Source organism: Equus quagga, chromosome 13 (genome assembly GCF_021613505.1).
Source record: "Equus quagga isolate Etosha38 chromosome 13, UCLA_HA_Equagga_1.0, whole genome shotgun sequence".
Classification (NCBI taxonomy): Eukaryota; Metazoa; Chordata; class Mammalia; order Perissodactyla; family Equidae; genus Equus; species Equus quagga.
The window spans coordinates 84,181,664-84,192,966 of NC_060279.1; the positions used below are offsets into that span (position 1 = coordinate 84,181,664).

The 11,303-nt window shown below is 61.8% G+C and overlaps 2 protein-coding genes across 2 annotated transcripts in view; both read left to right on the forward strand.

The window, feature by feature from the left end:
- Positions 1–3,560: 3,560 nt before the first annotated feature.
- Positions 3,561–7,600, forward strand: IL11 (interleukin 11). The gene is made up of 5 exons (XM_046682747.1): positions 3,561–3,692; positions 4,858–5,030; positions 5,231–5,317; positions 5,441–5,602; positions 6,630–7,600. Exons 1-5 carry the CDS (start codon positions 3,686–3,688, stop codon positions 6,798–6,800), a joined length of 600 nt encoding a protein of 199 aa, XP_046538703.1. The 5' UTR covers positions 3,561–3,685; the 3' UTR covers positions 6,801–7,600.
- Positions 7,601–8,685: 1,085 nt separating this feature from the next.
- Positions 8,686–11,303, forward strand: part of GARIN5B (golgi associated RAB2 interactor family member 5B) — a 6,373-nt gene continuing 3,755 nt past the window's right edge. Inside the window, exons 1-9 of the mRNA XM_046682095.1 lie at positions 8,686–8,835; positions 9,032–9,186; positions 9,268–9,526; positions 9,865–9,889; positions 10,065–10,129; positions 10,223–10,326; positions 10,420–10,472; positions 10,560–10,702; positions 10,793–11,177. Of these exons, the coding sequence (XP_046538051.1) occupies positions 8,686–8,835; positions 9,032–9,186; positions 9,268–9,526; positions 9,865–9,889; positions 10,065–10,129; positions 10,223–10,326; positions 10,420–10,472; positions 10,560–10,702; positions 10,793–11,177 (1,339 nt within the window). The remainder of the gene's footprint in view (positions 8,836–9,031; positions 9,187–9,267; positions 9,527–9,864; positions 9,890–10,064; positions 10,130–10,222; positions 10,327–10,419; positions 10,473–10,559; positions 10,703–10,792; positions 11,178–11,303) is intronic.

Below are 11,303 nucleotides of genomic sequence, written 5' to 3' on the forward strand. Positions count from 1 at the left end.
CTCCTGGGTCTGAGGGAGGAGGGGCTGGGGGCCTGGACTCCTGGGTCTGAGGGAGGAGGGGCTGGGGGCCTGGACTCCTGGGTCTGAGGGAGGAGGGGCTGGGGGCCTGGACCCCTGGGTCTGAGGGAGGAGGGGTCTGGGGTCTGGACCCCGGGATCGGAGGGAGGAGGGGCTAGGGGCCTGGACTCCTGAGCAGCAGCAGGGGACCAGGCCTGGGGGCAACTGTCCAGGAGTCCAGACCCCATTTCTCGGTAAGCCCCGTGAGGCTGACTCCCGTCTTGCCCATCTCCTGTAAACATCCTGGTGGGAGCTGAGTGGGCCCTGGGCTGCCTCCGTCAGAGATGACATAGGTCAGAGGGGGCTCGGCAGGGGGCCGGGGGTGGGGGTCAGAGGGGTTGTGGGGCTGAGGCTGGGCAGCTGCTGACCGTTTCCTGTGTCAACATCATCTGGACCCACTTCCCAATTCCCGGGATTCCTCAGGGATCAAGGAGGGGGTGGGGGGGGCGGGGCCACTGGGCCCTGGACCGCGGCTTGGGACTGGGGGGGCAGCCGTCACGGCCCTCACCGCTAATGACAGGTTTGGGCTGCCTCTGCGGCCCGCCTGCCCCGTCACCCCTCAGAGGCCAGACAGGACCCCCCAGGGACAGACAGACGGACACACACAGCCTTGGACCTGCTGACCTCACACCCAGCCAGCCCCACCTCACCCAGGGGCCAGCACATGAGCAAGGACCCCCCGGGCTCCCCCTGGTATCCCAGTGGCATCTCCCGGCTGCTGGCCGTCTCTGACCACCATTCAGAGCCTCCAGCACCCCGTCTCCCCCAGTCTTCATCTCTGAGCCTCTGAGCTTGTCTCTTTGTGTCTCTGTAGATCCCTTTTCTGTTGTTTGCATCTCTGGTTTTTTCTCACTCTGGGTCCCTGCTCCTGTCTCCATTTCTGTTTGTTGGTGTCACCTTCTGTCATTGTTTGTAATTCCCTACCTTGTTTCTCTCAGTCTCTTTACCCATGTTGCTCTCTCCCCTTCCTGCCCTCCTTTCCACAGAAGTAGCCCAAGTGTCCTCACCCAGGGAAGACCCAGGAGTCCTGAGCAATCCCCCACCTTCCTGTCCTGCACCCACCCTGTTTCCCTCAGCCTCCTCCAGCCACACTGGGGGACGATGACCCCACAGCCCCAGGGAGAGGGCTGAGGGGGCTGGCACCAGCTAGGGCCCACTGACCTGTTTCCAGACTCCTGACCTTCCCCACACAGAGTACTCCCTAAATTGCAGAATGGCAACACATTTTTCTCCATCTTTCTGGAAACTAGGGTTTAGAGACTGAGCCCCTAACACCTAGGTCTGAGGGAGGAAGGGCTGGGAGTCTGGATTCTTAGGTTTGAGGGAGGAGGGGCTGGGGTCTGGACCCCTGGGTCTGAGGGAGGAGGGGCTGGAGCTGCCCCCCCCCCCCCCATAGGTGGAAGGGGCTGCCATTATGGGATCCCTATTGTTGCTCTGAGGCTGGCCCCAGGCCCAGTCCCTATCCCCTCGGGCCAGTCCATCCCCCAGGCTGGTGGCCTGAGTCACCTTGGCTGGCCCCGCCGGTCTGGGGGGGGGCTACGTCAGTTCTCCCCTCACTGACGCAGCCTCAGGCCCCCCACACTGACTCAGCCGGAAACAGGCCCCCTGAGGGGCGGAGACCCAGTGGTCAGAGGCCTGGGTCCCAGCGGGAGCAGGGGCTGTGGAGGCCCCTGGGGGGCCCTGGAAGGGGTGGCCATGACAGACCAAGAAAGAGAGAAAGCTCTTACCTGAGGCGATGAGGTCATGTCCCACCATGGGGGGGCTGTGACCTCACCTCCCTGGGGACCTGAGCAGTCGCCCCCCAGTGGTGGGTTGGTGGGGGATGGGAGGGGAACAACTCCATTCACCATTTATCCCCAGAGCCCTCTGCCAGCTCAGCACAGTCTGGGGGGCCAGGAGGGGTCTTCAGGGAGATTTTTGGAAGTCCTTGTCACGTTTTGTCTTCGCACTCCCATCCGTCTCTTTCTGCCACCTGTATCTTGGAGGGAGCTCCTGGGAATTGGGCTCATATCGGTCCCTCCCTGGCTCTGCAGTGCATCCCAGGGCCATCTCTGTCCCATATACCTGGTGCTCACCGTCTGCATGCCTGTGTGGACATCTCTGGCCCCCTGAATCTGCATCTCCCTCTCCTGCTGCCAGCCTCTGGTGGCTCCATCTCTGTGCACAGCGTCCTCCCTGCCTGGTCCCCATGTCCAGCTCCGTGGCTGAGCCACTCTCTCCTGTTCCCACCACCCTCACTCTCCATCTCACCCGCTCACCATCTCCACCTCTCCCAGTGGCTACCGCGTTTTCTCTTTCTGGGCTTGTTAATAAAAATCAACAGCAAGAATAGCAATGGCTCATATTTATTGGGAGCTGACTGTGTGCTTTACACTTTATCCTCACCAAGGCATTTGGGGGGTGGGGTGGGTACTCGATTGTCCCCACTCCTCCGACGAGGAAACTGAGGCACAGAAGGGTGAAGCCATGTGCCTGAGTGCCCACTTCTGCTGGGTGTCTTGACACCTCTCTCTCCTGGTCTCTTGTCTCTGTCTCTGGTTCTCTCTCACCTTCACAGCTCTGTCTCCTGGAGAAAGGCTCTCCCTCCCTTTGTACCCATTGCTGACTCCCCGACATCTCAGCATTTCCATCTCTGAGTATCTGTCTCCTCGTCTCTGTCTCTTGGGGCGTCTCCATCTTTGTCGCCCTGCCTTGGTGTCTCTGTTCTCTCTGTGCATTTCTTCTGTCACCTTCCTGCCACTCCTCTAAGACTGCGTGTCTTTGTCCCTTTTCCTCTTGGGGTCTCTCTGGGTCTCTCCAAATCTCTCTCCTGCTGTCTTCATCTTGCTCTCTGATCTCTGACTCCCGGAACCTCTCCTGTCTGTCTCCTTGTCCTTTCCACTCCTGCAATGTATCTCCTTGGCTGTCTCCATCTCTCGGTGTATCTCTGGCCATCTCTGCATCTCAGACTTTCCATCTCTGCCCCAGTGTGCCCATCTGTCCAAGTGTCTCTGTCTCCTTGCCTGGGTCTCAGTCTCTCCATCTCTCTTTCCGTCTCTCTCTCTGTCCCTTGGAGACTCTCCCCCTGGAGCCACCTCTCGCCATGTCCCTCTCTCCCTCCCTCCCCACCACTCTGCCTCGCCTGGTCCAGCCGGACCCCCACCCTCAGCCCAGCCGGGCCCCATCTCTTGAGCCATGTGTGTCTGCCCAGCGGCCGCCAAGGAGGTGGAGGGAGGGGACGCCAATGACCTCACCCTTGCCTCTCCTGCCTCTCCGACCACCCCCCCTTTCCCTTTTCAAGTTTTCCAACTTTTCCTTCTGTGCCCTCCTCCGAGCAAGGCGGCGGGAGCCGTGCGCGGCAGCCGGCCCCGTCTGAATGGAAAAGGCAGGCAGGGAGGGTGAGTCAGGATGTGTCAGGCCGCCCTCCCCTGCCGCCTGCCCCCCGCCCGCCCGCCTCGGCCCCCTATATAACCCCCCAGGCGTACACACTCCCTCACTGCCGCGGCCCTCGCTGCTCACACGCACATGCCTCCCCTCCCCAGGCCGAGGCCCAGCTGACCCCCGGGGCTCCCCTGGCAGCGGACAGGGAAGGGTTAAAGGTCCCCAGCTCCCTGCCCCCTGCCCTGGGGAACCCCTGCCCTGTGGGGACATGAACAGTAAGTTGGTTCAAGTTCCTCGTGGCGGGGAACGGGGAGGGAGGAGGGAGGGACCGTCGGCGGGGAGGGTAGGAGCCGACAGACACAGCGGAATGGGACAGAGAGAGAGAGAGGAGAGAGAGAGAGCGCTGGGGAGCCCGATGCGGAGGAAAGAAGAGCGAGAGACGGCAGGAGGCCCAGAGAAGACACGGCAGAGAGAGGGAAGAAAGGACGAATCAGAAAGGCGGAGACACCACAGGGCAGCGCGAGGATGAGAGAACGGGAGACTCACAGAGACAGAGAGACAAATGCGGGGAGGTGACCCCAAAGGGCCTGGAACCCTCAGGGAGTCAGCGGGGACCGAGAGACGCAGGCACCCAGGGACCCGACAGAAAGGCTCCGGGGGGGAAACTGAGGCAGAGAGCCCAAAGAGGTGAGAGCAAGCCTGGAACACTGACCCCAGCCAGGGGGAGGAGCGAAAGAGAGAGACAGGGGTGCAGACAGACACCGGAGAGCCAGACAGATGCGGACGGACGGACAGACAGCGGCCGGGGAGGGGCCCAGGGGGCGGGCTGTGGGTGTGATGCTGGAGCGAGGCGGCCCGGGGGGCGCTGATTGGCTGGTGGGCGGGGTGGGCGGGGCAGCGGGGGATGGGCTGCGAGGAGGGAGCCGGCAGGAGCCCCAGGGTGGAGTGCCGCCGCCTGCTCCCGCTCTCCCAGCCGCGCCCCCGGCGGCGCCCGCGTCCCAGCCTCCCTCCGCCCAGGTGTGCTCCGGCGGATCCCCGGCACTGCAGCCCGGCCCTGGGCGGTGCACTCCGTGGGGGTTCCCCAGGGAGGGCTCGGGGCCTCCGGGTCACGGTCCGGCTCTCCTTCTCCTCCTCTCAGTCCGGCTGGGGCTCCCGGGGCCCGGGAGGGGGCAGGTTCTGGCCTGTGCCTCCCCCTCATGCCCCGCCCCGGGGCCCAGATTCCGGCGTCCGGGGGCGGACGGGAGACGCCCGGCCCGTCTACCCGCCCGGGGCCGCGTCTGCTCCGACGGGCGGGGCAGCCGGAGCCGGAGAGGGAGAGGGAATCCCGCCCGGCTCTGCGACCTGCCCTGGGCGCTCCACCCTGGGACTCAGGACCCCCAGGCCCCTCCTCCCTCAGACCCACTAGCCGGGCCTGAGCCCTCTGCCTTCTCCCGCCCCCAGGTGTTTGCTGCCTGTTCCTGGTCGTGCTGAGCCTGTGGCCAGATAGGACTGCCGCCCCAGGGCCACCTCCTGGCCCCCCGAGGGCCTCCCCAGCCCCTCGGGCTGAGCTGGACAGCGCCGTCCTCCTGACGCGCTCCCTCCTGGGGGACACTCGGCAGCTGGCCGCACAGCTGGTAGGAGAGGCTGGAGGGGATGGGCTGGGTCCAGGATGGAGAGTGACAGCTTGTGTGTGGGGGGGATCTGCAGTTAAGCCACCAGGAGGGCTTCTGGGCTACCACCGTGGCAGAGATGGGGGAGGGAGGAGTTTGGGCCCCTCGTGAGGATGGAGGGACCCCTGGAGCTGGGCAGCCCCTTACAGCTTCTTTCCCCACAGAGGGACAAATTCCCAGCCGACGGAGACCACAACCTGGACTCCCTCCCCACCTTGGCCATGAGTGCGGGGGCACTGGGAGCCCTGCAGGTAAGGGAGGGGGAGAGGGATGGGGCAAAGGCAGGAGCTGAGCAGTGGAGGGGGCGCGGGGGACTGGGAGCCAGAGCGGGCGTGTGCCAGGCACTCCCTGACGCCCCCATGCCGTGTCCCCAGCTCCCGGGCGTGCTGACACGGCTGCGCGCAGACCTGTTCTCCTACTTGCGGCACCTGCAGTGGCTGCGCCGGGCAGGCGGCCCTTCCCTGCGGACCCTGGAGCCAGAGCTGGGGGCCCTGCAGGCCCGGCTGGACCGCCTGCTACGCCGGCTGCAGCTCCTGGTACGATGCCCCGGCTCCAAAACCTGACACCCCAGACTTGAAACCTGAGACCCCAGGACCCCAGACCCTGGGCCGGCTCTGAGACCCCATGATCTCATGACCCTGAGAGATTCCCACTCTGAAGCCCTAAGACTTGAGAGTCCAAACCCTCACCCCCAGACTTGGAGATCCTGGCCCCAAGACATGGGGATTCCGGATCCCATGCCCTAAGAAACGCTGATCCTCCAGTCTCCGAACCCCCAGCCCTGGCCCTGAGATCCTAACACCTCTCGGCTCCAGACTAAGATGCCAGACTCTGACCCAAAGGCAGACCTTGGCTCTGCACACCCCAGGCCACAAGAACCTGACCCTGAGATCTCAAATGAGAAGACCCCAGACCCTGAGCCCTGAGTCCCCAAGACCTCAGACCCCAGCGGTGAGCCCTTAAGACCCCAAGACCCTGACTTCCAAAACCCTCAACCCAAGACCCTGAGACTTGACTTCAGACCGCAGTTCCGGGGCCTGACGCCAGAGACCTTGGACCTCAAATTCCACCTCCCAGCTCTGAGACCTCAGACTTGAGACCCCAGCCCTCAACCATGAGTCCTTGAGCTTGATCCCGGAGACCCCACATCTAAGATCCTGGGCCTGACCCCAGAATTGAGTGCATAGATCCCAGACCCTGAACTCTGTCCCTAAAACCCCAGCTCCGAGATTCCAGGTCTGACACGGTGGAGACTCCCCAGCCGGCACCCTCACCTGGCGTCAGGACCCCAGCCCTGGCTCTGAGGACCTCTCCCAAAGCCCCTGAACTTGGCGCTGGAAGTCTTGCCTCAAAAACCCACCTTTTGGCTCCAGCCTCAATTTTCTGAACCCAGCATCCTGAAGAACTCCCTACCCAGACACCCCACCACACAGGCCATTGACACTCTGGAAATATGCAGCCCGGACCCCTTAGTTCAGTAGAGGCTGGTCCAGACACCCCTTCTCTGGACCCCCACTGCACCCCTGGCCTGTTGCTAACCAACCCTCTGTCCTCTCCTGACAGATGTCCCGCCTGGCCCTGCCCCAGGCACCCCCAGAGCCACCGGCTCCCCCTCTGGCGCCCCCATCCTCAGCCTGGGGAGGCATCCGGGCAGCCCACGCCATTCTCGGGGGACTGCACCTGACGCTCGACTGGGCAGTGAGGGGCTTGCTGCTGCTGAAGACTCGGCTGTGACCTGCCACCCAGAGCCACCAGCATCCTTTGACGCCAGATCTTATTTATTTATTTATTTCAGGACTGGGGGCATGGCAGCCAGAGGATCCCCCCCATTACCTCCCCCTAGTTAGAGATGGTTCAGGAGACCTGGGCAGGGAGGGGGGGCATCTGTGCCTTATTTATACTTATTTATTTAAGAGGGTGGGTGGGAAGCAGGTGGATTCAGGGGTCCCCAAGGATGAGGGACCTGAGGTCCTGGGTTCTTGGGTCTCTAAGAAGTCTGGCCACCGTGTCTCCCTGGCGCCCACCCCTCTTGGCCTGGGCAGGAGCATATATTATTTATTAAACAATTACTTTTCGTGTTGGGGTGGGGAGGGAGGGGAAAAGGAGGCCTGGGTTTTGGTACAAAAATGTGAGAAACCCTTGTGAGACGGAGAAGAAGGAATTAAATTTGTCATACATATCCACTTCGAGGTGATTTCTCTGAGGGCTGGGGACTGGAGGCTGGGGTTCCTAGGGCAGGGGGACATAGAGGCCCTGAGTGGGCACGGCAGTTCTCCCAGCGACCGTGGGCTCTGAGGGGCAGGGTCTCAGCCTCACCTGCTGCCCAGCACCTCATAGGCATTCAATAAATACTGAATGGAAGGTTCCAGAAGGTCACCCTGTGACCGACAGTCGTCATACAGGACAAAGCTGCAAGCTCAAGATTGTTCATTATGGCAGTGTTCACAACAGCAGATCAGAAACCAGCTAGATGTCCAACGGTGGGGGATGGTTAAATAAATTACAGCGCCTCCGTGTGCTGGAATACCGGCGCTACAAACCACCGCGAGATCCCCATTTTGTGTTTCTCTGTCTCTGTCTGTGTGTCTCTCTCTATGTGGATTTTTAAAACCTTCTAGAAGGAAATACACCAAGATGTTGACAATGGCCACCTCAGGGTGGAAGACAGGACGTGGGATTGTGGGTGATTTTATTATTGGTGTTTGTCTGTATTTTCCAGAATTTCTACAGAGACCCTGTATTTTACATGACACATATTAAAAAAACAATAAACACTATTTTTAGAATGACAGAATACCAGCTGCCTGCCCCCCCTCCCAAAAGCAGCCCTCAGAAGGGGACAAGAATGACCGTTCATTGAGCACCTCCTCTGGGCTGTGCCCTAAGTGTGGAGTTTTCCTTACATTGCCCTCTGGATCCTCTGATACGCCTCACTTTACAGGTGAGGGAAACTGAGGCTGGGGGGGTGCCTGTTGTTCAAGGTCCCACATCTAGGGAGAAACAGAACTGGGATTCTGCCAAAGGTTTGGCTCATTCCAAAGCGCGTCTCTTTCTTTATAACTCAATGTAGAGCGAAAGTTGCCAGGGACACAAGCTCATTATACACGGGGAAACTGGGGCTCCACAGGGGTATGGGTCTTACCCAGGGTCTAGAGAAGGGTCAGTGGCGAGTTGGGGCTTTACTGGGTCCTCCCCTCTAAAGAGTCCTTTTGGTTAATCATCCATTTACAACATTCCAGAGAGACCCTCCCGGGGTCCCCTGTTGTCACCAGTTTGGGTCTGGAGTTGGGGGTTCTGATTCACCCACCCCAGCTCTCAAGACTCCAGGCCACATGCCTGGAGGAGAAGGGAGCCCACAGCCCCAGGGAGTTCCCAGGATGAGTCCCACCTGTGTCCGATGAGGTCACAAAGCCCCTCCACGGATGGCTCCTCCCCCAGGCCAGGGCTGACCACTCCAGCAGGGCCATGACCAAGCCCCGGGGAAGCTCCACCCTCAGGAATTGTTGAGCTCCTGCCACCTGTGAAGCCCAAGGGGCCAAGGCCGGTGGGCTGGGGGGCCCCCGGGAGGCTGGGTCCCTGACTCCACATCCCCCGGTGATCCCCCATTTCTGCAGCCGCCATGAACCGGCTTTGGAACATCAGGCGCATGGAGCCATTCCAGGGTCCTGCAAAGTGGGTCCCCACTCTGGGCGAGCTGCAGAAGACCCTCCAGAAGGGCGAGTACATGCCCCTCCGCCCGCTGCCCATGTTCGAGAGTAACTTTGTCCAGGTTCCCAGCTCCCTGTGCCCTGGGGGCAGAGAGGGGCGGGGTGGGTGGGGGGGAGGAGGCAGAGCTGTGGGGCTAGGGAATTGGAGCCCAGGTGGACACAAGGCAGCTGGGGGACTTGCGGGGGAGGCTCAGGCTGGGGGTGCCGGAGGAGTCTTGGAGAAAGGCGTGGTCCCAGCCTCTCTCCCTGGACCCCCAGGTGACCAGTCGAGGGGCCCCCGCGTACGTGCACCACAGAGCCAACCTCCTGACTATGGGCGTGGCTGCCTCCCTGCCAGGCCTGCTGTTGCCAGACCTCCTGCTGATCGCTCAGCCCCCCGAGGGCAGAGAGTGCTCCAACCTCGTCCTCACCAGGTGCCAACTTCCTCCCATCCCCAGCTGCCCCGCCCCCGTCCCCTGCTCTCCCAGCCCCATCCCCCCCCCCCCCCCCCCCAGGATGATCCCGCTGGACCTGGTGCACATCTACATCCATGACCTGTCTGCCTGGCGCCTGAAGCTGCGCCTGGTCACAGGCCGCTACTACTACCTGGAGCTGAACGCCCCTGACAAGGAGGTGGGATTCCTGTTTGACCGCTGGATTCGCCTCATCCACCTGCTCCGGGGGCCTGCCACCACCTGGGCCCCTAGGCCCCTGCACGTGCCCCCCACGGACCTGGCCCATGCTGCACCTCCCGCCTCCACCTGGCGCCTCCAGGTGGGGCCCTGACCCCACAGCCAGGGTGTGGCTATGGTTCTAGATTCCAGAGGGAGCCAGGACCAAGAGCCTGAAGTCCAGGGTCCCCAGGAGTTGGGCTGGGGGCCTGGACCCCTGGGTCTGAGGGAGGAGGGGCTGGGGGCCTGGACCCCTGAGTCTGAAAGGAGGAGGGGCTGGGGGTCTGGACTCCTGGGTCTGGGGGAGGAGGGGCTGGGGGTCTGGACCCCTGGGGTCTGAGGGAGGAGGGGTTGGGGGCCTGGACTCCCAGGCTAGGTAGATCATGGAGATGCAGAAACCAGGAAGAGGTCACCCCTCCTGACTTCCTCTCCTGTCCACAGGACGAGCCCTACAGCAAACGTTTAGGTGAGCAGGCCCTGGCATCCATCAGATCCTTCTGTGCACCTCAGGTTCTCCTCAGCGCTTCTGGCACTTAAGCCACCAACACTCCCCGACCCCCTGCCCCTGGCTGAGCCCTCCACAAGTCTCTTCTCCACCTCTCCATCGGGGCCCCTGACTCAGGTCTCCCCTCTCTTTCCAGTCACGATTGTCGAGCCTGCCTTTCCTTACAAGACGCTGACGTCTCAGAGACAGAAGGCGGCCAAGGTGAGCAGCCAGCAGCCTGCTGATCTGGGTGGGGGTGGAGGGGCAGGGGGGTTGTGCCTCCTGATGGCCCTCTCTCCCTTGTCCCTCTGCCAGGCCCTCAAGCGCAAATTCAAGTCTCAGGCTGTGGGTGACTCCGTGCCTCTCATCTGGTCACAGCTAGAGCATGCTGACACTAGAAAGAAATCCACAGAAAAAAGGTAGGCTCAGGGCCTTGTCAGCAGTGGAGGGCGGGAGAAAGATGGGGACTCTGGTGCTGATACTGCTGAAATCCCACCATACTGCACCTACAGGTCCCAACCAGCTATCTGTGGTGACAGAGCTCACACAGAAATTCAAGTTTCTGGTAAGCACACCCCTCTCTCTGCCTCCTTGTACGGACCCCCAAGCTCTGGCCCTTCCCCTGAGGGAAGACTGCTTTCTCCCCACCCAGAGAAGCCCAGCATCACCATCCGGACCATCTTCAGCATCATTTCCGACTCCGTCAACCACACGCAGTCCTCTTCCAAGGCAGCTATATACCGGGGGGCCCAACTCTTGGATGAGGGAGGAGGCGCTGGAGGCCTGGACCCCTGGGTCTGAGGGAGGCGGGGCTGGATCCTGGGTCCAGTCTGGGAGTCTCTCCTGGCCCTGACCTTCCTTCCCTTCCCCTCTGTCCACCTACAGGGCTGCTCGCCTGCTTCTGATGCGGCCATGGTCCTGGGAGGTTTAGTTGAGACCCCTTCGCACTGTATCTCAGCGGATAGCCCTGATATTTCCCTTCTGGGTTCCTATGACCACTTGGATGTCCTGTGGAAGCAGGGCATCGATGCCCTGATGGACCCTGAATCCAGCACCTTGTCCTCTTCCTCCCTTTGCCCAGCCGTCTACCCTCCTGCCTTCTACCTCTCTGCTCCCTACTCTTCCTTCCCCAGGCACAATGAAAAGGCCAGGCCTCCAGGCACCATGCAGAGGCTGTGGCCTCCGTCCTCCCAGAAGACACCATCGGTCCCTGCCACATCTTGGAAGGCTCCGTTCATCCTTGACCAGTCCCAGAAGGTCTCGGCAGTACATGCTCCACTCCAAAAGATCTCAACTCTACCTGGCCCACCCCGCAAGGCCCCAGCTGTACCTGCTGCTCCCCAGAAGGGCCCAGCTGCACCTGCTGCTCCCCAGAAGGCCCCAGCTGCACCTGCTG

Bases quoted from the DNA above. Each gene is read 5' to 3' on its own strand.
- IL11 (XM_046682747.1), top strand. The intron at 5,031-5,230 runs GTAGGAGAGGCT...CTTTCCCCACAG, and splicing joins GGCAGCTGGCCGCACAGCTG to AGGGACAAATTCCCAGCCGA. The intron at 5,318-5,440 runs GTAAGGGAGGGG...CCGTGTCCCCAG, and splicing joins GGGCACTGGGAGCCCTGCAG to CTCCCGGGCGTGCTGACACG.